At 41.7% G+C, this 27,157-nt stretch overlaps 1 protein-coding gene across 1 annotated transcript in view; it reads left to right on the top strand.

Moving 5' to 3' along the window:
* The window catches only part of LOC149065423 (receptor-type tyrosine-protein phosphatase kappa-like), a 158,903-nt gene extending 135,072 nt beyond the window's left edge, over positions 1–23,831 (top strand). The window contains exons 13-16 of the mRNA XM_089254171.1: positions 8,023–8,151; positions 8,251–8,438; positions 8,535–8,670; positions 18,090–23,831. Of these exons, the coding sequence (XP_089110297.1) occupies positions 8,023–8,151; positions 8,251–8,438; positions 8,535–8,670; positions 18,090–18,155 (519 nt within the window). The 3' untranslated portion in view covers positions 18,156–23,831. The remainder of the gene's footprint in view (positions 1–8,022; positions 8,152–8,250; positions 8,439–8,534; positions 8,671–18,089) is intronic.
* Positions 23,832–27,157: the final 3,326 nt, after the last annotated feature.

Raw genomic sequence — 27,157 nt, 5'->3', positions numbered from 1 at the left:
GCTCATGCAGGTGTAACATCATCTACTCAGCTAATATCTGCAAGATACGTTTGGCCTAACATGAGAAAGAACATCAAAGATTGGGTAAAGTGTTGCAATGAGTGCCAACGCTCAAAGGTTCATAAGCATACCAAAACACCTTTAGGCACCTTTGCAACACCCGATGCAAGATTTTCTCATATTCATATCGATCTGGTTGGACCTCTGCCTCCTTCAGAAGGAAAGACATACTGCTTAACAGTAATTGATCGCTACACCAGATGGCCGGAAGTCATACCTGTAGCAGACATCACAGCAGACACAGTTTGTCGTGCCTTGTTCGATGGTTGGATTTGCCGTTATGGATGTCCATCAACCATAACAACCGATCAAGGACGGCAGTTCGAATCATCGCTCTTCAGAGAACTGATCAACCTGCTTGGCACTAGCAGGATTCGTACCACTGCTTACCATCCACAGGCCAATGGCATGGTCGAACGGTTCCACCGTGTCTTAAAAAGCTCATTGAAGGCACATGAGAATCCAAAGTGGACCGTCACATTGCCAGCCATCTTACTTGGTCTCAGGGCAGCCGTCAAGCCGGATATCAAAGCCTCTAGTGCAGAGTTAGTTTTTGGTACATCTTTGAGATTACCTGCAGATCTCTGCACGGATACACCCGGTCAGCTCTCATCAACATACACATACGTACAACAGCTCAGAGAGCGTATGAATAGTATCAAACCATGCAAAACATCACCTCATGGTCAATCCAAAATTTATGTGCATCCTCAACTGCAAACTTGCTCACATGTGTTTCTTCGAATTGACAAGATCACACCACCTTTGACACAACCATATACTGGACCCCATGAAGTGATTTCTCGTAATGAAAAAAATATCACTTTAAATGTAAATGGGAGAAAGACCTGTGTTTCACTTGACAGAGTGAAACCCGCATTTATCTTTAACGATGTCTGTGTGGAACTTGACAAAAACAAGCTCGAAGAAAAGAAAAATGACACTGTGCCAGTACAACCATATGTCACTAGGTCTGGCAGAAAAGTCAAATTCAGTCCTAGGCTGATAACCAAAATTAATTTTGTTTCGAATTGTGCATCATAATATTTTTTGCATCATATTTTTTTTTAAGTGTATACTTATTGCACATGATTTCCTGCATCATTGTATTATGTCTTGCACATCTATTATTCTGCATCTTATGAATAATTTTTTGTATCACATTTTCATTTTGTATCTCATTTATCGTTCTCTCACCATGTTCCTTCACTGGGGGGGAAACTCATGTGGTGAGATTCGATTTGTATTTTATCTCACAGATGGCGGCACTTGTAAAGCCGACGCCATTGGATTGTCGCGCGGGAAATCGCAAGAGAAGCGATCAAACCATCAAGAGCTTAACATGTCGCTCCGTAGATTTTTTATTTCGTCTTATGTTTCGTGTTGTAAATAAATAATTATTTTAAGAAATTAATCAATTATCCTGAATCCATCATTTTATCCAAATCACGCAACCTCATAACCCAAAAGGGCTTATTCGCTGATCACCCTGTAGATATCTTATTGCATCTTGGAATATTAAATTATAAATTATGGTATTTACCCTCCCATCTCTTATTCAGCAAAAACATACATATTATTCTATCATTCACTACTTCTTACTATATGTTTCGAAAAAAAATGTAATTAAATACTCACACATTTTTTTTAAACAATTTCTAGATAATTACTTGTCAGTGAAAAATTATACAATTTATCATATCAATGATAAATAAATTATAATAAATTATATCAATGATAGATAAATGGAGGAGCGCTGACGCTTCTGGTCCTCCAGCACCTCCTAGAGGTAGGAGGTCTATCTCTAGGAGGTGCTGGTCTGGTGCGCCGGACAAGAACAGCGGTGGGCAGAGTTTTCATGTATCATTCGCAATTCTTTTGTATCTTTTTCATAATTGCATTGTTATCTATATGCTTATATGTGTATATATGTTACCGCTAAAGTGCAGAAATCAGTTATTCTACAGATTATCTAGGTATCAAATCAGTTAATCTGCAGATTAGCTAGGTAATGTGAACCCTATGGGATATATTAACGGCTTTCGAGCTTTAGCGGTAACATATATAAAACAAGTCATTTTATGCAAAATAAGTGGGGGAAGTGTGAGTGTGTGTGTATGGGGGGAAAGAAATTGTGGGAGAAGTCCTGCTGCTGATTGGCTTGTGGCTGCCTGGCCTGGTGCGGACGGTTTGCCGGTCTTGGATGTCGTTGAATTTTTCCACCGTGGCCTACGTCTCTTGAGACGAACCAGCTTATATCCCATAGGGGAACAGATCGGGGGTCGCGGTTGGTCTGGTGGTGATACAAATACAAATACAACGCCACAACAGGCAAAATGCCCAACGAGGTGGCTGATAAAAAGATGCCCATAAAAATATGGATGTCATATATTTCAAAAATACAGCAACCCAATTAAAAATGCAATTAACACAAATTATAAACAATATATACATGATAAAATATTATACAATGCCCATAAAGAATACTTATGGTTGTCATATTCTAAGTATGAATAGCTTCTCGATTTACCCCAACATGTTTATCGTATTTCTTTTTAAATGTGTCAATTGTGTTACAATTTACTACCTCCGGGGGTAAGCTATTCCATTTATTAACAACCCTATTGGAGAAAAATTCCCTGCGACATCATAACCTTGCATTGTCCCTCACCAATCGATACTGGTGTCCCCTTGTAAAAGCAGTCGATTGGCGGTGTGCATAAAGTTCATGGTCCATCCTATCCATCCCATTGAAAATTTTGAACACTTCGATCATATCTCCTCGACACCTGCGTTCATCCAATGTAAACATATTCAAAAAATGAAGTCTCTCTTCATAACTCAAGCCCTGTGTGCCAACAAGGACACGCGTAGCTCTTCTCTGCACCCCTTCAACCAATTCTATGCCCTCTGTAGGTATGGTCTCCAAAACCTTACAGCATACTCCAGTCCAGGAATTGGAATTGCCTAAAAAATCTAAGCATCAAAAAATCGGAAGAATGACTTTAGGAGAACGCGAAGAGACCTTTTTGAAAATGAGACCAAGCATTCTATTCGATTTTTTGACTACCGCTGTACAATGTTCAGATAACCTAAGTCGCTCATCAATAAGAATTCCCAAATCGGTGACCCTAGTTGAATCCGGGATAGTGACACCTTTCAACTCGTAAGAGAACCGTGGGTTGTTCGAACCAAAATGAGCGACCATGCACTTATCAACGCTAAACGTCATGCTCCATTCATTTGCCCATGCTGCAATCCTGTTTGAGTTGGTCTGGAGCAACTCCCTATCGCTTTCATTCCCGATTACCTCCATTAGCTTCACATCATCTGCGAATTTGCTAGTAATCCCATCGATACCCTGATCGAGTTTATCGATAAAAAGTGAAAAAAGTATGGGGCCAAGGACACTTCCCTGAGGAACTCCACTTGTGACGTCTGTCCAACCAGAGAATTCCCCGTTCGCCATAACTCGTTGCGACCTATCTCTTAACCACGATTCTATCCAATTCAGCAAGTTGCCCCCAATTCCAATCTCGTGTAAACGTTTCAAGAGTTTGCCATGTTGGACCCGATCGAATGCCTTCTGGAAATCAAGGTAAACAACGTCTACATTTTTGCTCTTACCCAAAGCCTTAGTCACGTGATCATAGAAGCAAAGGTGGTTAGTTACACATGACTTCCCTTCCTGAACCCATGCTGATTATCCGACAATACATTATTCTCGTCTATCCACTTCACAAACTGCCTTTTGATGATAATTTCCAAAATTTTCGAGAGGGAGCTCGTCAAACTCACTGGATGATAATTTGACACCGCTTTTCTACTACTCTTCTTAAATATCGTAACAAGTTTCCAATCTCTTGGGACGATACCCTCAGTAACACTACTCCTGTATATCTGTGCGACTGGCCCCAACAATTCGTTAGCACATTCCCTGAGGACCCTGGTATAGATATCATCTGGTCCTGGTGATTTGCTTGCACATACATTTCTTAGAAGATGTAGGACCTTCCCGTCTTCTACTTGAATATCGTTGAGGGTTTTATTACCCCATGCAACCGTACATCGAATATCATTATCTCCATTAAAAACCGACGCGAAAAAGTCATTGAAAGCACTACACATGCCTACATTGCTCTCTACCCTAGAGCCTCCTATCGAGAGGGGGCGCCAACTGTCCCCTTACATCCATTATTGACATATCGAAAAAATGATTTTGGGTCAGAGCCAATGTTATTTGCCAACCTAGATTCAACTTCCTTTTTACTATCCTTTATCGGTTTGTTCAACAGTCTTCTTCTATCAGTAAACAGTCATAGGTCACCTCGTCCACTTTTATACTCTCTGAATGCTCTTTTCTTTTCAAGATAAAGGTTACGCACGCTATCCGTGAACAATAGAGGGTGTGATGTACAAACACGCTTTTTTCGAACAAAGGGTATGACGTCGTGCAAAACAGAGCACAGCTTCGTACTGAATTCTTCCCATTGACTTACCACCCCAACTGATTTCAACTGGTCTTTGAAAACTTCCGCTAACCTTCCTCTCAAAAGATCAAAGTTAGTTCTCCGAAAACAAGGAACCAGTCTTTTGTTATCAACCTTACCCGAGGAAAAGTTACAGTGAAATCTGACGATACGATGATCACTAGAAGAAAACTCTTCCGCCACCGAAACATGTTCAACAAGATCCTCAGAACTAGTAAGAACTAAATCCAAAATAGCAGTACCCCTAGTGGCTTCTGATACATGCTGATACAAAAAAATTTCGAGCGCCAACTTAAGAAAGTCTCTTTCATACAGATTTCAAGATGAAAGGTTCTCCCAATCAATAGATGGGTAACTGAAATCTCCTAGTATGAGAACCCTCTTCCTCTTACACATGTAGGAAATTTCATCATGCAATTTGGCGATGTAGTTTGAATCCCTATTCGGTGGATTGTAACAAACCCCAACAATAAGTTTATGACGTCTTTTGTTCTCCAGTTTGGTTTCATATGGTTTCAATACCACTTCTCTGCACGTTACACTCTCTAGCCTTCAAACAGGATTTCACTTATATCAACACTCCACCGCCTTTCCTATTAGATCGATTTCTCAAAAAAGTATCGTATCCTGAGATGTGTAAGGAAGATGCATCCCCATCGTTTGCCCAAGATTCTGTAATGGCTATAAGATCCAGGTCCTCCACAACTATCATAGTTTCTAAAAATCTTTCTTATTACCCAAGCTCCTGGCATTTATTAACACACATTTTAATTTGCCCGGTGGTTTAGTGTCAATCGAGAAGTCATCCAAGTCAGAGGTGGGTGATTCCCCGTCAGTACTGTTGTGATTATCATTAACTAACCCGCATTCCCGACTACGTGGTCTGGGAGTAAAAAACCTGACCTAAGACTATCGTAAACCTCCCAGACACCCCTCTTATTTAGATGGATCCCATCCGAACGAAGCCACCTATCGGTAAATGCGGGAAGCTCCAAGAACGTGACCCCAAGTGAGGAGCAAATGTCCTTCAGGCCTATATTGAATTGGTGGATCCTATTCCTATACCCCCTACTACCCCTTGGCAGCACTGGAATCACTGCCACATCTGAACCCTCCCCCCTCCCTAGCGGATGATAGTAAATCCCAGTACTCTGACAGAGACTCACTAATATTCGCTCCTACCTGATTTGTTCCCACCCACAGAATCACCCGCAAGGGCAACTTTCGACGATGAAAAACGTCTCGAACGTTGCCAATCTTCCCCCCAGGAAGACAACAGCGCTCGAAACCCCGAAAATCCCTACACACTCGGTTCCCAAGTTCCCTAACCATAGAATCGCCGATGATTAAACCCCTATCACTATCCCCCTCTACCTCATCCACGACCACCCATTCGCCCTCTAAACTGTCGTTGTTCGTGGAGATTGCTCGATCTATGTACGTAATAATCTCGTCACGTCAGTATAGTGTGTTTCGACCTTAAGGAACGATGCTAGGATGGATTACCTGCCTGGGATATCGGATGTGACTGTCAAGGAAAGGGTCCCAAGCGATGTATTCAACAAGCTTTGGCAAAAATCACTTCTGATTCTACTCATTTAAATATACACAAAATTCTAAAAAGATACTGCGGAATTGTTATTGATGACACAAAAATTAAATATTAATATTTTGAACGCCAATAGAGGCCAAACATCAATTCGGAAACTCCGCAGCCTTAGAGTGTTAGAGTGACGTCATTCAAACAACACATTATCAGGCGCGGCACCGACAAAGAAATAAAAAATAGAAGTAACTAAGTTTCTAGAACAGAGAAGAGCTGGGGGAAAGAAAGGAAAAGAAAGTGAAAAAAATGTTTTTTTTATAAGTATCACCGCGATGAGCGAGAGGCGATGAGTAGCCAACTGTTACCAGTTTTAATAAGTTTTTACGGCTCTAATAACTGCATTCCGCCGCCAATTTTTTTGTTTTAATATAGGTTTCGGAATGAAATGAAAATGCACTTATGATTTTTTCCATAATTTTTTGAGGATGACACTTTTAACAATTTTTCTTGTGAGTTATTCCATGTTGTCGTCAACACATGTCTGTCTGAATCGAACAACTCCATCGGAGTACATGAGATGAATTCGTTGTTGCAGAAAGGAATAACGATTGAATCTGCGCCCATGTCCACCCTTTTCCGTAGAACGGCCTCTTGGCTTTGATCTCTGATGCCCGCCCGCCCGCCCGCAAGATTTTGTAGTATGGGGAAAAAACGATTTTGATATCGAATGAAACGAGATTTGTTCAGGGGCCTGGGCTACTTGGTACTGCTAAATCGTACACCCATTTCGTAAACATTCCTCTGAGGAATTAAATAAAAACGAATTAGTGCATGTCGGTATGTGCCGTGTATCTAACGTGAAGTTTGTTTCCACGATTTACGTCTGTCTCTGTTTATGTATTTCAAGAAGTGCTGTCATCTGTCTTCCGAATTTGGAAGCAAACAACTCTGCCGTCATTTTGCCAGTTGTATTATGCGTGAATTTTTTCAATGCTATATGAATTTTGAACGTATTTTTATCAATCAAAACTATGGTTTTGTCAGTTAAAAATACATGATTCCACAGATCCAAGGTACCTTTTACTCCCGCACTTATTCCACCCTTCAACATAACGAACTGGGCCTGCGGCCGCAAAATGCATGATCGAAAATAAAATGTGATTCTCTTCCTTGGCTTCACACTCAAGGGCACTTGGTGTCCTATTTTTTTAGCGAAATTTCCGGATTCCCGTTTAAAATCTGGTTAAGCAATGAAATTTCAAACTGCAGTCAAAATAACTACTAGGTTATTCTAGGACAGGGATTCTTAACGTATGGGTCGCAACCCAAACTTGGGTCGCAGAGGCTTCCGAGATGGGTCGGGTCACGACCAAAACGTGATTCATAGGGGCTTCCCCAAACGAGGCGTACGCCACTTACGCCAATAAGGGTTTTTCAGATATGGGTCATAACCCAAACTTGATAACTTCATTCGCAAAGACATCCGAGATGGGAGGAAAATCCACTTACAGCCAGGGATTCTTGGCCATGACCCAAATTTGATTCGCAGGGACTTCCGAATTTTTTTCTGTATCAATCCACTTGTAGTCTGTTATAAATGTACTTGCTGCATCACTGGTTTCACGGGTTTTGAAGAACAAACAGTTGAATGGGTCGCAAAGCTGATCTTGTTGATTTTGGGTCGCGGATGAAAAAAGGTTAAGAACTCCTGTTCCAGGTAAAAGTATTTTTTTAGCTCAAAATGATTCGTTCCGAGAAATTAGGAAAATCACGCAGTGGCGAAATTGTCAAATTTCAAAAATTAAAAATGTAGTAAGAGTGGGATCAAAGTTCAAAAAAGCGAGCATTCTGACTTTCTAGTGTTTAATGGTTACTTGATTTCGATAACCGGAATACTGATTGATCGTTTTCATCTATTTTTGACAGACTTTCCCGCCATTCTGGCCGACGGAACGCGAGAAGAGGAAGAAGTACGGGCCAGTGTTCACGGTCGAGCTGGTGTCTTACAGCCATTACCCGAACATCAAGACCTGGATATTCAAGATCCTCAAAAAGGTAAACTAATTGTCTAGAACACAGGGGGGTCATATACCTCATCTCGATATCTACCCCAGACCTCTTCTCATGTTCCCACGTGTCTATGTGTATCTGTAGGTCGTCTCGTTGACCGAGTTGATGGCGGGTGTCAAAGCGGAGCCCAAGACGACTCAACTGTTCCAGCTGACTTGCTGGCCGTTGGGCCACAAAGTCCCGACGTCGACAAACGCGGTCGTGGAATTGATGAATATGGTCGAGAGGTGGCGACAGAGATCGACTTATGGACCTGTTCTCGTCACGTCCACGTAAGTTGCGGGTCTCACATTTCAGAAGGCTCTACCGAGTTCATTTTATAGAGTACAGAGCTCCTTTCATGAACTATCCCCTGTTTTCATCTTCAGGAACGGCCGTGGCAGAGTTGGCGTGTACTGCGCTGCGTGTGTCGCCATCGAGCAAGTCATACAGCACGGAGAGGTAGACGTCTTCCAAGCTGTCAAAACTGTCCGGAGACATCGGCCGCAACTCATCGAAAACATGGTAAGACGATTCTTTTGACATTTTTTCGCGAAACTGAATGAACGCCAGGACTCTGCCACTGGACTTGTTCCGTTGCCGAGATCTCTGCCAGCCCAGCTTCGAGGCAGAGTCTGGAACAAAGTGTGTGTGTAATAAAAAAATAGTCTGAGTGTGTATCTAGTGCTGTGTGTGCGTCTAATTTTTTAGTGCCATCATCAGTATTTAAAAAATTGTGAGTGAAGTGTAATAGTTTGATATTTGTACCATCGTAGGCCTGTTGCAAGACCTTTTAACAGGGAGATCTGCTCGCATTCCTCGTTATTCCCAACTTGTTATCCCAGGACTCCACCAGATCTATCCATCGAACCACAAACAGAGCCCAACTCTGACATGAAGGGGGTCCTGGGCAAAGGCTGAATTAGGGCTCCCTGCGACGAAGGTCCAAGCTGCTCGGCAAGTCCAGAGTTTCCCAAACTTTTCCTTCTACCTCCCTCCTCTTCAGAAATTTTCTTTTCTCTTCCCCCCCCCCCACCCCCACTTAAGCCAACACATAGGAGCGTATATTACGGCGTTAGGTACACATACCTCAAGTCTTAACTTCAAAATAATCGTTAAGAAAAGGAGCTGGAGATCAGGCGCGGATCTGGGGGGGGGGGGGTGATTGATGATCCCGCTTTCTCTTCTCCATTATGTAATCACACTTCTCTCCTCATTTATTATGGATTCGCTGTTTTCTCTCCTCATTTATGGAATCGCAGTTTTCTTTCCTCATTTATGGAATCGCCGTTTTTATGGAATTGCCGTTTTATCTTCAGTATGGAGTAAAATACAAGACGATCCAACGAACCTACAGAATAAATCGCCGCCCCCCCCCCCCAAGACGCCCTGGATCTGCGCTTTGCTGGAGATATTGATGTTTATGCCCGTTCGTGCTTCAAAGTCGTTCTTTTATGAATGCCAAATATCTATTGAACATTTCCTGGAAGCCGTAGATGAACCATGACTATGGCAAGGGAGCCACAGATGGCAAAAGTTTGAGAACCATTGCAAGAAGTAATTCCTTCGGTTGGAATTTCGTGCCCTAAAATTTCCAAATTTAAAAAAAAATAGAACGTGTGCTGTTAATTCTCTTCTGTCACCTATATTCTTTCCACTATCTATTCTTTCACCACAGAACTAAACACTTTTATATTGTCTTTGGCAAAGTTTGCATGCTCCAACAGTAGTTGTTTGCGGTTTTATTTTTTAACAAACAGATGGCAGCAAAAGTCTTGTGATTTATTAAAATACAAATACAATGCCACAACAGGCAAAACGCCCAACGAGGTGGCTGATAAAAAGATGCCCATAATAATACGGATGTCATATATTTCAAAAATACAGCAACCCAATTAAAAATGCAATTAACAAAAATTATAAACGATATATACACATGATAAAATATTATGCAATGCCCATAAAGAATACTTATGGCTGTCTTATTCTAAGAATGGATCGAGCTTCTCGATTTACCCCAACATGTTTATCGTATTTCTTTTTAAACGTGTCAATTGTGTTACAATTTACTACCTCCGGGGGTAAGCTATTCCATTTATTAACAACCCTATTGGAGAAAAATTCCCTGCGACACCATAACCTTGCATTGTCCCTCACCAATCAATACTGGTGTCCCCTTGTAAAAGCAGTCGATTGGCGGTGTACTAAAAGTTCATGGTCCATCCTATCCATCCCATTGAAAATTTTGAATACTTCGATCATATCTCCTCGACACCTGCGTTCATCCAATGTAAACATATTCAAAAAATGATGTCTCTCTTCATAACTCAAGCCCTGTGTGGCAATAAGGATACGCGTAGCTCTTCTCTGCACCCCTTCAACCAAGTCTATGTCCCTCTGTAGGTATGGTCTCCAAAACCTTACAGCATACTCCAGTCCAGGACGAACTAAGCCTCGAAAAAGCGGAAAAATGACTTTAGGAGAACGCGAAGAGACTTTTTTGAAAATGGGACCAAGCATTCTATTCGCTTTTTTGACCACCGCTGAACAATGTTCAGAAAACCTAAGCCGCTCGTCAATGAGACTTCCCAAATCGGTGACCCTAGTTGCATCCGGGATAGTGACACCATTCAACTCGTAAGAGAACCATGGGTTGTGATAACGAATAAAGATGTGAGGAAATCCGTGTTTCAGAGTTAATTCATTAGATTTGTCTTTACAAACGTGTTTTTCACAATACTTTAAAGAAATTTTATGCATTTCTTGTCTACGTTTTTCAAAATTTTGAGAACGTCTTCTTCGAGAAACCAGACCAGACCGGAATTGAACATTTTCGTCGCCGCCCAGCCTTTGCAGGCTGTCTGGCGACTTACAGATCACCAGGGGTGGTATGTGAAGGAAAAAAGATAAGTTTGTGCATATGTTGAAGTTGTGTAGTGTATGCATGTGTAGAGAATTAAAAGAGCCAGAAGAGTATTGTTTAACAAATCTTTGCAAAATGAGTGCTCATCGAGATAAAACACAAGACAACACTTTCGAACTAGTAGGGAAAAAGTCATAAGGTGAGGAGGAAGTAGCTATCCAAATGATGGTATGCTACCCAAAAAACTCAAAAAGTATAAAATTTTACGCAATCGAGAGACACCAATCAGAGATATTTAAATCAATACAAGGTGAGTCCATGCCAAAATTTTTGTGTAAACAAGTTCAGTCGGCAGTACAGATACTGCAGAACCGGCATGAGTCATATAACTATAATCAAGAACGTCAGGGAAATAGTTATAATGAAGACTGTACACACCATTTCTGTATTGTAATTACATCAATTGTAACATCACGTGCATTCGATGCATTATTTGTTCATCAGAAAAATAAAATAATAATAATATTAATCAAGAATACTAAAAATAACCATATTGCTGACATTGCAAAAATAAGGAGAGGATACTATTTGCGAGCTATATATTACGTCGTATACACTGTTACGGTAAAAGCCCCGATATACAAAAATAAGACGATGCAATAGTGCTGTTGAGTACTGTTATGGTGGGTTGGTAAGACAGGGAGTTACAGATGGGAACAGTTCAGGGTACATTAGTTCAAACCCACCCACCTCCAGAAAATAACACTTGTGGTCGGTTGAAGTTGGCTTTCTGTGGTTCCCAACTTCAAGGCGCAAATGCGAGCCGATCTCCCCGTTAAAAAGTCTCGCCACAGAGAGCAACAGTCCTACAACGATAAATCATTCAATCATAACACTTCACTCATAGTTAGAAAAACTTGTGGCAGATGGCAGCACTACACATAACAAACATTACAGAGAAACAACAAAACTTCACGTCAGGTTTCACTACACGTACACGCACATTCCCGCATGTACCGATTCGTTGGGGGGTTCCGGGGGGGGGTGTAGTAGTAGTAGGTAGGGCCTCCAAAAAATGGCTCGGGGATCCATGATGTTCTTAAGTCAGCCACCTCGTTGGGCAATTTGTCTGTTGTGGCGTTGTATTTGTAATAGCAAATCATCAGAGAAACATGAATAAATGCGATTAATTGCGAAAAAAAACAGATATAACTGCTTCTGAATTGTGATCACAACATGTGCGATATCAAATAAAAATTATATGAAATTGATACATTGTTTGTTAATAAAAATAATCAGGAAAAAAAATGTATGTATAGAACTATATTGCTACATTGCAAAATAAAGGAGAAAATACTTGCAAGCTAGAAATAATATAATAGACGAGAAAGAAAAAGAGTAATCACATCAATAAGCGAGAAATATTTTTTTCACAAATTAATTATATTTATACACACAATAGATTATGTTCGGAAAATCGCATCAATTCATCACCCAATCCACGGTCAGCATGTGCATTGGCCTAAGGTGTACTATGGGATTCTATGGTGATAATAGACAATTTCTCTGAGATGCGAGTGTTCAGAAGACCGTAGCCTATCAAAATGAGTATTTGCAAGCTCCTTGGGTATAATAATCCAAGATTAGTGGTAGGTCAAGATCTATACGGATGTTTCTCCCTCTTACATAGCAGGGGGCTCTGGTAAACTGACGAAGAATGATGTTCTGCTGCGCGTGTAGACTTTTCATATTTGTAAGACTAGCATGAGCCCCACACTGTGGCAGCATGCGTCAGAATAGGACGAATAATATTTTTTTTTAAAAATTACAGTGATTCCTCGGTTTTCGTTGACTTCGGTTATCGTCGGTTTCGGTTTTCGTCGGTAAACCTTGCCCGGTATGCAAGGAGACCCAGGTTCGATTCCCGGAGGAGACAAATCAGTTTTCTTTCCAAATATTATATATTTTCGGCATAACATCCAGAAAATTTAATTTCTCAATATATTTCGGGCCGAAAAAATACCACCTGTTGTATGCCGATCTCATTAAGAAAATACCTAGGACGAGTGCTATAATGTACTTATTTTAAGGTCAGCAGAGACTGGTTAGAAAATTCCAACGGTGCATCGGCATACACAGTGTTACTAGGCACGGCGCAGATGCGAGTTCGGACAAGTCTGGGGCCGAAAAATTTTAGTCCGAATTGAAGTGAACTCGGACAGTGTCCCAGGAAGCGCCTTGATACCTATGCTCCTTATGAAGGGGGATTCTACCTTCCAAACAAATATATCTGCACCTCTTTCCCTCCCCGTCTTCCATACTAAAGGTATAAAAATGTAAATTCCACGTGTTAAATGTCATTTATATACACTCATTGCCATAAAAATTTGCGCACCAAGAAATAATTGTGGGATCGAAACGAAAGTTGGCCTGAAGGTACATGTCGGGCAGATATGCAAATGATTAGAAATGCAGCGTGATTGCGTATTGCGTAATGCCACTAGAGGGCGTTGAACTTCGTTCTCCTTGGAGTATAAAACAGGTAAGCAGAGCTTGCTGGCGTGTATTTAATCGTTTGCAAAGGAAATGCTGAGGTAGACATGCCGTTACGCCGCCGTCGAAGACCATATGAGCAGTTGTCAGAGTTCGATAGGGGAAGAATCATCGGGATGATAGAAGCTGGGTGGTCAGCTCGGCGAGTAGCTCGTCAACTAGGCCGTTCTGATTTTACTGTGAGGAAGTGTTGGGACCAGTGGACAGAAGAGACGTCATTTACACGGCGACCAGGTTCAGGACGCCCTCGACAGACCAATCGTCGAGAAGACCGTCACATCATCCGAAACGCACGCATAGAGCCAACTGCCTCATTGGCCGCTATCCAGACACAGGCAGCAGCTTCACTACGGGCCCCTGTGTCTTCCCGAACCATCGCAAGGCGCCTGGCTGAAGGACGGCGCCCATTACGTGTGCTGCCAATGACACCCACCCACCAACGCCTCCGTTTGGAGTGGTGTCGAGCACGACGGGATTGGACTGCAACGGAATGGAACCAGGTCGTCTTCAGCGACGAATCGAGATTCAACTTGAGCAGTAATGACAATCGTGTTCGTGTGTGGAGGCCCCGTGGTGAACGCTTCAATCCTGCCTTCGCTTACAGCGACACACCGCTCCCACAGCTGGTGTCATGGTATGGGGTGCCATTGCTTACGATACACGGTCACCCCTAATATTGATCCATGGCACAATGACAGCCCAGCGGTACGTCCATAACATCCTTCAGCCACATGTGTTGCCACTCATGGCAGGGTTCCCAGGAGCCATTTTTCAACAAGACAATGCTAGGCCACACACAGCAAGGATGTCACAAGACTGCCTCCACCACATTACCACCCTTCCCTGGCCGGCTCTATCCCCAGATTTGTCACCAATCGAGCATAGTCTCATGCCAGTCTTACAAATATGAAAAGTCTACAGGCGCAGCAGAACATCATTCTTTCTTCGTCAGTTTACCAGAGCCCTGCTTCGAGGGGGGAATCCTGAAATCATTTACAATGTTTTACTGTAATTATTTGTTCCTGAAATTCAGTAATTCCGAAAGAATGTTACTTTCATTCACAGTTTTGAAAATTTCTTCCAATAAATCTTGATATTTTTTTTATTTTTTTTCCTTCAATCATGAAATAATCATTATCGCTAATTCCGAAATTAATTCTTTGACTAACTCTGAAAATATTTGTTTCACAGTTTGTGCTTCTTGTTTTCTTGTTTCTTTCAGTGATTCTGAAATTATTCTGAACTTCCTAATTGAAATTAATCAGAAAGTTTCATAATAATTGTTGAAAGTTTTATAAAAATACGAAATAATTTCACGGAATTCATTCACAAAATAATAATTTCCAAAATTCTGTGAAATCATTTCTTTCAGTAATTGCGAAATTTCTTTCGTTACTTTCGAGATTACTCCTTTTTCATTAATTATTTTTTCATGAAGACATTTTTCTGAGCCTCTGTGAATTCAGTTGGTAGATTTGCCATATTCGAGTCAAATTTCCTCCAAAGAAAACTGTTTGGGCCTTGTATTCTATCCCTCACTGGCCAGCGGGTGTAATCAACTTTTCATCTTTTTCCATATTAAGTCTGTCTTCAATGGTTTTAACCACTGTCTGAAAGTGGTCGGCGGTCCACGGCAAAAAGCTCTTTGGGCCATACGTTGAAGACCCCTATATTACGAGCATTGTAAAAAATCATGATAGTGCTTTTCTTTTTTTTTTTAGTCAGGTCATATTTTTGGGGAAACACAGTATTTTCTTTACATTTGAGGTTCCAAAATCACGTGTGTGTGCAATTCACGGGTGGCCAACCCGTGCCATGGTATCAGTAGCATCACGTGAACACTTTTCAAAAGTTAAAGAAATTCCATTTCATTTTTCAATCGGAAAGAATTTCTCTCCAACTTTGAAAAACAATCTTTTTCTCATGAATGATGGCGTTGGCTGCCAAACCTATAACCCTATTTTGTATGGTAGGCACTCTTAAAATGATAATTATGTGATGATTTTCTATTCAATACGTTTTGCTTTCGGTTTTTCATTTTTCGGCATAGTTGTTGGACGTCCCATGTGTACGAGATTCAGGGTCGTCCGCATGAGAGACATGAATTTGTATAATACAATTACATTGTATATATCCATAATTTCGAGCGAACCCTCTCATTTTAAGCCCTCTTACAAAGTGTATTAAGGTTCGGTTAGAAATTCTTCGGAATATGGACTGTGTCGCCGTTTCGGTTAGTAAGTGTATTGAGGTAGGGGAGGGAAGCACCCGAGTCCTCAGATTCCGGTGTCTATGCGTAATATAGTATAGGTAAAATGAACTTCTACCGATGTACGTACATACACAATCTGCAGTGCGACAATCAAATTTATGCCCCAATAATAAAAAAAAAAAAGACTGAAAAGAGTGACAAACTGAAAATTTTCACAAAAAAAAAGAGATCAGCCGAACTTCTTATGCGAATACTTCGCAGAATTTTTTGGAGAGGATGCTCGTGTCCCGTAAAACGGGACGCATGGCATGTGCATCGAAAATAATATTGATTGTGGCACGGCTTGAAAAAAGGTTGGCCCACTCCCTGGTGCAATTATAGCAAATGCCTTATTTTCCCTTAAGATAGAGTTACCATCCGTCCTCCTTTTTGGTGTCATTCCAAGCGTCCTCCTACGGTTTAGAAAACTCATTCCTTTGTCCTACTGTTCAAGTTTCCGGAATCATTCAAATTTTTTTTTCACTCTGAAAAACATATCTATCTCTTCATTGACATGAATTCTGATCGCATGGTCTGAATTTCTGAAGGGAAAAAAAATTAACCATTCATTCTAGTCTCTTCGCATTCTCCTAAAGTCATTCTTCCGCTTTTTCGAGGCTTAGTTCGTTCTGGACTGGAGTATGCTGTAAGGTTTTGGACACCATACCTACAGAGGGACATTGACTTGGTTGAAGGGGGACTTCATTTTTTGAGTATGTTTACATTGGATGAACGCGGGTGTCGAGGAGATATGACCGAAGTGTTCAAAATTTTCAATGGGATGGATAGGATGGACCATGAACTTTCAGTACACCGCCAATCGACTGCTGTTACAAGGGGACACCAGTATCGATTGGTGAGGGACAATGCGACGCTATGGTGTCGTAGGGAATTTTTCTCTAATAGGGTTGTTAATAAATGGAATAGCTTACCCCTGGAAGTAGTAAATTGTAACACAATTGACACGTTTAAAAAGAAATACGATAAAAATGTTGGGGTAAATCAAAAAGCTATCCATTCTTAGAATAAGACAACCATAAGTATTTTTTATGGGCATTGTATAATATTTTATCATGTGTATATATTGTTTATAATTTGTGTTAATTGCATTTTTAATTGGGTTGCTGTATTTTTGAAACATATGACAACCATATTTGTTATGGGGATCTTTTTATCAGCCACCTCGTTGGGCATTTTGCCTGTTGTGGCGTTGTATTTGTATTTAACTAGAGTCAGGATTATACTCAAATGTATACATGCATATGCATTTGCAAATTCGACCTTTTTTAGAATTAATCATGGCCCCCACATCCCAGAGCCGTCTTAAGAGTATCATAGGCACCCTGGGCCAAGTGGTTTTTCGGTGGCCCTACTTGGTAAATCTCAACCGGATCTCATTTTTTGTGAGGCCCCTCTTCTCTTGAGGCCCCAGGGACGTGCCCGGGTGGGGCCCATGCGTTAAGACGACACTGCCACATCGTGGAACAGGGCCCCTAGGCTGGGACCTTTTTTGGCCCCCTAGACCAGACTTTTCGTGGGCCTCTCTGCAGTGAATTTATAGCGTGAAAGAAACAAAAAAAGATGAGAATCATCAGCCCCACCCTTGTGGGGGGGGGGGCATGGTATTAATGCAGACATATGCATAAAATTGAATAATTTCAGAATAAGTGCTTATTTTCTTCACGTTTAACAACATTTTTAAACATAAGCAACATCGCTGATGGACTCCGTCATTCTAGGCTGAAATTTGAGCAAAATTTCCGGTAAATGTAAATAATTTATTGACGACATTTACATTACGAGCTGGGGATTACACATAATTACACGCAAATTGAGAAAAATGACGTCATCAAGGGTGTGCGCGCAGACGTCCTCCTTTTTCAATTTTCGAAGCTGGCCACCCTACCCTAAGTGAAGGTTTCCGTTCTTGGAAGAAAAAAAACGCCATCTGGATGTTTTACTAAATATTCGGCCAAAAACCGTATAAGGGGTCATTCAAGTATTACGTCAGCATCGGGGGGGGGGGGGGGATTTCGGATTTGCTGACAAGGGGGGAGGTGGTTTGAAGGTTGCTTACGTCATTAACCACCCCTTTTTGAAGATATGGAATATTCTAAGCCGCTGACGAAATTTTGCTGACGGGGGGGGGAAGGGGGTCAAAAATGGCTGAAAATCTGCTCACGTAACACTTGAATAGCCCCTAAGAAAAAAAATTAAGCATTCATTTATCTCTATTTTAAAAAAGTTTTGCTTGATATATTCGCATCTTTCTTTCAGACTGAATACAAGTATTGCTACGACTTGGTTCTGCACTACGTCTTGCACTATTTACAGAGCCTGTGAACCCGGATACAACATCATCCAGGAATGAAAAGATAAGAAACTCTATTGATGGAGTTTTGTTCAATTTTATATAGAGATGGCGCCAGAAAACAACTCGAAGTTGGTGAAAAGGAGGAGAGAGAGAGAATCTTCTCAGAAAGAAAGAAACTTCTCTTTAAAAAAGTTATATATAATATATCGGATTAAATTAATCCACCGAGGACCACACTAGTATTATTTTGATAGATATTGCGAAAATAATATTTATAGGCAATATATATTATACACAATATTATTATACATACCAAGATTCTTAATTACGTGAGGGGAATTTTATCGAAATGTCGACTTTTTATCTATTCAAGCTGCTAACTATAGCTGGAAGTAAATCTATTATTATCGACACGATCAAAGTATTTATATATATATTAGAGCTTGATATATATATATTCATATATTCTGCACTTTTGAATGTATATTACTGGATTTTAGCTGATACGGGACTACTGCGAGATTCGGAAAGGATACGAATATTTGAATAAAAAGTGGACCAAAAATAGACTTTTAACGACTTTGTCTGAGACTTTAGATGCTAGAAATGGCGTTTATATAGGCATATATCTATCTATATTATGTATCGACACGTCGATCCTCTTGTTGAAGTCTCACTGCCGTACGTTGTGGGCTGGATGAGCAACAAACAGGATCTTTGTAGTGGTAGTCTTTGTTTTCAGAATTCGGCTCTGTAGGTCCTATAGTCCATACGCAATATGCTCAACCCGGACCCTAGTGGCGCGCGACATCAGACTTAATTTTCTAAAAATGAACTCGGCGGCACATTTACAGATCACTTGAGTGACCTGCGGCACAGTCACACGAATTTTCCGCCTTTCTTCTGTTCTAGACGTAAATTCCTGATTTTATTGAGTACTCTTTCCTCGAATTCGCCACCCTGTGCTAAAACCCTCTTGGCCTCTTTCCCCCCCCCCATCCCTACAAGTACACTGTCTCTCTAAAATCACGCTTTTAGTCACTCACATGCTTACACGCTGTTTTGGTCACTTACATACACGCTTTAAGGTCACTCCATGACCTGGTCCTCCGCTCTGTTGGTCACTCGTCTGGTCATTCGCACTCTTGCTCACGTTCTATAGGTCGCCCTTTTGCTCACTCGCGTGCTTGCTCACTCACATACTTGCACACGCTGTAGGTCACTCACTGAACTAGTCCTTCGCTCTATAGTCACTCGTTTGGCCATTAACCTACTTGCTCGCGCTCTAAGTCACTCTTTTGCTCACTCATGTGCTTGCAAACTTACTATATCACTCTTTTGCTCACTCATGTGCTTGCAAACTTACTATATCACTCTTTTGCTCACTCATGTGCTTGCAAACTTACTATATCACTCTTTTGCTCACTCACGTACTTGTGAACTCACTAGATCACTCTTTTGGTCACTCACTGACCTAGTCCTTTACTGTCTGGGCAGAGGCGGATTCATCGAGGGTTATACAAATTTCGCCGCCTTTTTCCCATTCTACTAATTTTCTTGGCCACTCATTCCTCAAATTTGCCGCCCTTTTGAACTTGCCACCCTCGGCTATTGCCCGCTAAGCCCTCCTGTAAATAACCACTGCCCATAATACAGATAACTTCACTCAAGTGGCCCACGGCGCATTTAGAGATCACTTAAGTGACATTTTGCACAGTTCCAGAGCATTTAAGTTACCCGCAGTACAATTCCAGAACACTCAAGCACCCCACAGCACATTTCTGCATGACTTCAGTGATCCACGGCACATTCGCAGGTCACTTGGTGACCCGCGGCACAGTTCCAGAGCACTTGAATAGACTGTGACACGTTTCAAGACCGTTAAAGTGCCCACACTCCCATAAAAGTTGAGTATGCTTATCCTCGTCTAAGGGGAGTGCGGGCCACTTCGTTGGTTTGGGAACGTGTCGCGAGCCATTTCAGTTATCTGAAAATGTGCCAAGATCCTCTCAGATGATCTGAAATTGTGCCGCGAGTTACTCAGGTTACCTGAAAGTGTCCCACGAGCTGCTTAAGTTAGTGATCTGGATATGCCGTTGGCACATTAGATGATCTGGAAATGCGCCACCAGCCAATGAAGTAATCTGGAAATGTGAAACGGGCCTTTTAAATGATTCGATAATCTTTCATGGACCACTTGAGTGGTTTCATTATTTGTCGCGGGCCGCATTAAATCACTCCTCGGGCCATGGGTTGAGCATGTATGTCCTATTCTGTAATGATCCCTGGTAGGCGAAAGATAGCCGTGTTATGACTGTACTAAGGCTGCAATTTGGGGAAGGGTAGGCGGGTCTAGTGACCCGGGTGATAGGCCACTTTATGAAAAATTCTTCGGGGCCACGTTAAAAAAAGGGGGGGGGATCCTAAGAGGAAAAGTCATGGCTTTAAAAAGACATTTCTAAACTTTTCGCGTTCGATCATTTTTGTCGCACCACGGTCATTTTCTGCACACGAGGGCTAATAAGATCGGGACCTACAATTTATTGCCGACTCCGAACGACAGGGGTCTTCAACGCACAGCCCTCGGTGCTTCTTGTCGTGGCCCGCTGACAATTTTCGGAAAATGGTTGAAAACCGATTAATTCTATAATTAATTATATAGAATTATATTTTTTTTTATAGAACAAGAGTAGTCACCAGGCAGTTCAGTGATTAGGGAGCTAACTTCTGACTGTGCAGGTCTGGGTTCGAATCCCGGTTCGGGCATGGATGTCCGATACTAACACACTACTCCCTGGACAGATCGTAAAGATCTCTTGGGAATACGTGATGATCACATTAATCAATAAAAGAAATAATTCCGAAACTAGTTTATAAAAACTCAGAATAACTAAAAGAAATAATTTTAGAGACAAATAATTTCAGAATTGGTGATAAAATAACTTGTAAATCGATGAGAGAATTCGTAAATTAATAAATAAATTTCGTAATTTCTGCGTTAGAAATTATTTCACAATCAGTAAAAGAATAATCGCATAATTATTGAAAGAAATGATTTCAAAATACGTTGAGAAAGAAAATAATTTCTCAGAATTATCGCAATAAATAATTAAATAATCATTTAAAGTGATTTCAGATCAAAATTTATCTCAGAATTTATTCATTTAATCAAAAACCTCTTCAGAAATTAATGAAAAAAATTATTCAAGAATTAATCGGAAATGATAATGAAAGAAATAATTTCAGAATGAATGCAAGTCTTCAATTATTTATGTCTCTTTTTAGTGCGGGGCTACATTGGCCCCCTTTTATTAAGATGTCACTGAATTACATGAGTTGGTGGCCCGAGGCTTTCGTGGGAAGTTTCAATTTAGCCCGCCGCGTTTGAAAGGTTAAAGCCCCTGGCCTAGAGAGCCCTTCTCACTCCGGGAACCTCTGCCCAGGGAACCTTAGAGTAGGTATTTTGACGTTATATCAAGGTTCAGATTTGAGATAATTTAAAAAATTCAACCCCATAAAGGAAAGAAAATATGATGGCTCATCAGAGTGAGAGCTGCAATGAGGGAGGAGTAATCGAGGACACTGCTGAGTCAAAAAACACGGAATGGTTTCTTCCGGCCAAAGCGGGACGTATGGTCAAGTGCATTTTATTGTTTAAAGCTAGTTGGGTAGCCCCCCCTTTAGGAAATTTTTTTCGGCTGTAACTGCCAACTTTTACTTGCCTTGACAACTTTTTTGACGGTGTCCCGTAATTTTATGAAAGAAATATGGTGAGCCTATGTATTGGCAATAGATCGTGTTGTGTGTGTGTGTTTGATACTTTCCAACCGGAACGACTTTCGCGGGCTGGAGGTTGCGCACCCCTGAGGCACAGTGAATATGCGTCCCTTATTTTACGGGACAGATCCATTATATTCTATTGTAGTAATATTACACTTAATATTTCTGGTTCTTGGAGGTGATGTCTCTCCCCCCCCCCCGTTCCCGCCACGAATCTGTGTGTGGATGCGTCTCAAGTTGTGGTTGGATGGGAAGAGAAAGAAACCCACGCATGCTCAACCTATGGCACGCGGGCCAAATTCGGCCTTTGCAGTCATCTGATGGGGCCCGCGACCTCAACTTTAATTTTAATAAATGTGAACTAAGCTTCACGTTTCCAGATCACTTACGTGACCCGCGATGCAGTTCCACATCACTGGAGTGACCCGTGACATATTCCCAGATCATTTAATTGGCTCGAAGCACATTTCAAGGTCACTCAAGATCACTCACCGTGCATATTTAGAGACCACCAGTTCCAGAGCACTTGAGTGATCTGGCAGCATATTCACAAATCACCGCGGAACAGTAGCACAGTATTTAAGTGACTTGTGATACATTTGCAGATTATTCAAACGATTCGTGGCACGTCTTCAGATCACTCAAGTGGCTCGCTGCACATCTTCAGATCACAAGTGGCCCGCTGCACGTCTTCAGATCACTCAAGTGGCCCGCTGCACATCTTCAGATCACAAGGGGCCCGCTGCACATCTTCAGATCACTCAAGTGACCCCTTGCGTATTTTCAGATCACTTAAGTGACCTGCGGTGCATTCTTAGATCATTTGAATGACCAAATTAGACCAGTCCCAAACCCGGCTAACATCGGAATATTTCTAGCCAACGATTTGAGTGGATTCGGTATATTCACATGGCACTTAAGTTGTCCGCGGCACAGTTTCGGATAGCTTATGTGGCCTAGGGCATAGATATATCACTGCAGCAAAATTCCAGAGCAATTAAGCGACAGTGGCGTGTTTACAGATCACTTAAATGGTCCGCAGGATATTTACAGATCACTTGGTGGCCTGCGGCATAGTTCCGAAGCACTTGAGCGACCCGTGGCGCATTTATAGATTGCTTGTGTGACCTGCGGCATAGTTCCAGATCACTGAAGTGGCCCGCAACATATTTAAAAATCGCTCAAGCGTCCCGCGGCACACCAGCAGATTATTTAAGTAACCTGCGGCGCTGTTCCAAATCACTTAATTAAGAGGCCCGTGACGAATTCTCAAACCAATGATGTGGCCAGCGACGAGTTTTCAAACTAATGAAGTGGCCCGCACTGTCCTAAAGTTTAAGCACCCTTGGCTTAACCAATACCAGCTTCGGTAGACTACCAAAGCCGGTGTTGGTACTTCCCAAGGGCCTTAGATGCAAGGGGGTAACCCCCGGGCGGTCTACGGTTTTAAAGAACCTATCACGCGAACATTTAAATCGGAAATCTTCAACCGTTTTCTGAGTCGCGAGCACCGTGCATGCCCTCCAGAAAAAAAAAAGAGCACCCACAAAGTAACTTTAAAAAACACCGAACGTTCAAACTTTGTCAGACACAACGTAAAATTTAGAAGAATTTGGGTGGGGGAGGGGATCGAATTGGACCTCACGACAGGGCACAAAATTAGGCCCACTCAAACATCGAGCATTCTCTAGTGCTTCGAAATGAGCACCGCAGTGCTCACCAGTAAAAGGTGTTGAAGGCGCCTGATGAGATCGTTTGCTTTTATAGATTGTAATTGCAGCCGTTATTGTATTTTTCCCTCTTTTTATTCATAATGAGATTGCGATTCTCATGAGAGAAAATTGGTTCATTATCGGGTCGAGTTTTATGTAAATTTTTTCCCTTCAGATTTTCACTATTAATAAAAGCCATTGTGTTGTTCATTATTTCTGCTTGAAATCAATTTTTTCCTCATTAACAGCTTCTTTTTAGAATCACGACAATTTTCTGTGCAGGGCCTTCTTGGCCCACCCCCTTTTCACACAGTTGTTATTATGCAAAATAAGTGTATGTTACGGTAAATGTGAAAAATCAATTATTATGTACACCTATCGATCGTCTTGGAAAGTTTGATAAATTATCACTTTTATACCGGTGAATATGCATAATTCCCAAGTGTCGTTGGTAAATTTGATAAATACTGAAAACATCTTTTCCAGTGATTACGCATAATAACCAAGCGCGTTGGTGAATTTGATAATTTTTTTTAAATTTATCGCCTTCATCTGTGATTATGCATAATACTCTGGTGTAATTCGTGAAAGTCTATAGTATGCGTGATGAATACAGTCGTACCCCGATATAATGATAACAAATTTCACGATCGTATCCCGATATAATGATACGGTGCATGTATGAATTATCATGTTTACCGATGACGCTACGCGTGGATATTACACGTAATCGCCGACAAAAAGAAGGTAACATTAACTAAGCTTGACAACTGTAGCAGCGACGTATTACTTTTTGCAGATTATGACAGTTCTACTTCACAAACATCTACTATGATATAGTAGATGGGTTGGTTCTGGTCGCCCCTTACCAGCTATGCAGCTGGTCAGGGGCGGCTTAAGCGAATGTGCAAGGTTTGCGGTGCACCCGGGTGGCAGTTTTCCAGCAGTTTTTCCAGCTTCGAGGCGTGAATGCGAACCGGTTGCCCATTTAAAAAGTCTCTCCGCAGAGAACAGGCAGACCTACAACACGATACTGACATAACATGAAAATTCAAGCATTTCCATCTTTACTTCAGAAAATGGAAGACAGGTGGCAGCATGAACACGAAACAAGCGCAATTCTGCAACATAGATATGTTAGGGCCACACATTCAATCGGAACACGCATTCCGGAATGTGCCGATTCGTTGGAAATTCCGAAGAGGAATGTGCATGAGGTGCATTTGCGGTTAAATAGTAGTTTGTAAGGGGTGGCAGCGTAGACGTGGTTAGATTTCAATTTTTTTTTAAAAATTTCACACGGCATCAATCTTTTGAACTACACCTTGATAACGGAGATGTTGAGAAAACTTGAGGGCCCCTAGGGCCTTCAAACCAGATTTTTCATGGACCCCATCTACAGTTAATTTGTAAGGTGGAAAAATGAGAATAGTCCTGGGGCCCCCAGGCAGGTACCCTGTCAGCCCTACCCTCGTGGAAACCTTGCCCTCCCTTTGAACTTAACCTAAAAATTCTTAACAAAACCCTTTCTTTTCGTGCTTTCATCTGACTTGGCGCCCCTCCAAATCGGACTCAAAAATTATTTTATTTTTTTCACGTCATTGAAACTTTTTTTCACCCACTCACTTCGGATTTAGCACCCCTGTCGAGCGGTGCACCTGTTGTGCGGCCGCAATGGGTCACCCGGTCTAAGAGCCGCACCCTATCACGAGACAAATACAAATGTGAATTCTGGTTCCCTCACTTCTAGTATTTCTTCTTTTCAAAAACTTCGCGGAAGGTTCACTACACGTGCACACACACATTCCAACATGTAACATTTCGTTAGAAGTTCCGGAGAGGAATATGGACGAAGTGTTATGTCTGATTTAGTAGTAGTGTTTTTCCAGAACGGTCAAATGAAGGCAAAGGAAAAATTCGGCTTAGTCCGGTCCCTGGAGAGTCAAAAACACCTTTGAAATAAAGGAAACAGTTATTTTCCGGATATTTTTGCTGAAGCGAACTCGGAAAGAAAAGTCATCACGTCTCCGCCGGGACTCGAACCCAGTCCCCCTTGCATACCGGGAAAGCAACCATCTACACCACTGGAGACATGACCCCGCCTTCCTTATTTCACGCACTGTGACGTGAGGCGCTGAAGTAGAGGTAGCCTCAACTTCAGGAAATGGCCCCTTGGGTGGGACGGTTTAGAGGGAGATATAGATGGCTTTTTTCAGTCCAAGATATCAAGAAAACGGTTATTTTCCGGTTCGGCGGAGACGTTATGACTTTTCTTTCCGAGTTCACCTCAGCAAAAATATCCGGAAAATAACTGTTTCCTTGATATCTCGGGCTGAGAAAAAGCCATCTATCTCACACCTTTGAAATAAAATTGTGTGGTCATTAATAAGTGCTGTTTTGAGGATGAAGTTATCTGGCACTATTAAGGACGATAAAATAATGCCGGACCCAAATGCAAAAAACAGGACGTATGGCATGCTAAACAATGGTGTGTGTGTGTGTGTGTGTGTGTGTGTGTGTGTGTGTGTGTGTGTGTGTGTGTGTGTGTGTGTGGTTTCCTATTGGAAAAAATCTGGTTTATATGGAGGTTCCGCTAGGCTGGAGCTCTGCCAGCTTCCCGCCAGGATCGCCTTCAGAGATGGCATATGAGGCTTCACACCCGGGTGATTTCGAGCCGCCCCTGGCCCTGGTGCGCCTCTAACTTTGGTCGAAGCGCCACATTATTTGTTATACTGCCAAAGTTCCATTCTTTGTTATACTTACCGGTGATTATTTGTAATCCCCAGCTCGTATTGGCAAATATGATAAATCGTCGATAAACTATTTAAATTTACCTGAAATTTTGCTCAACATTGCCTAACATTGAAAAATTTGCAATCGAAGAAGCCCAAGATATATCCAGTCTAGGGCTTATAAAAATCTGTGAATTGGGTTGCAATTGGGAATTGAAAATTTTCCATGGCCCTTACGGGGGGGATGTCCGACAAGCCTCCATGTAGGGGCCTCCATGAAGAAGTTGACAGGTTTCATTTCGGGGTCCTGGATGAATCTCATTTTTTTTTGCATTGTAAAATTTGCAACATCGGTAGCCAGAGATAAAGCCAGCCTGGGGCGCCCACTAAAAGTATGCAAATTGGATTCCGGGTAAATGGTTGGAGGCTTTGGATTTTATTCGTTGGAAAAATGAATAGAAATGAAAATTTTTCATAACCCTCACGGGCGGGGGGATGGCCGACAAATTTCAGGTAAGGGGCGGGGCCCATGTGGAAAGTAACAAGTTTCATTTTGGGGGCCCTGGATGAATAGCGTTTTTTTGTTGTTTTTTTTTTTTAGATTGCAAAATTTGCAACAATGGAAGCCCGAGATAAATCCCGTCTGGGGACCCCGCTAAAATTCTGCGAATTGGGTCCCGGGTCCTTTATTGGGGGCCCTGGTATTTATTTGTTGGTAAAATGAATGCCAGTGAAAATTTTCCGTGGTCCAACAGGGTTCGAGTCTGGGGAGTTTCACATTGTAAAATTTGCAACACATCGGTAGCC

The sequence above is a fragment of the Pholcus phalangioides genome, unplaced genomic scaffold, assembly GCF_987345545.1.
Source record: "Pholcus phalangioides strain wild (caught in Gottingen) unplaced genomic scaffold, Ppha-v1.0 ptg000040l_1, whole genome shotgun sequence".
NCBI lineage: Eukaryota > Metazoa > Arthropoda > Arachnida > Araneae > Pholcidae > Pholcus > Pholcus phalangioides.
This window is presented reverse-complemented; position numbering and strand designations above follow the sequence as displayed.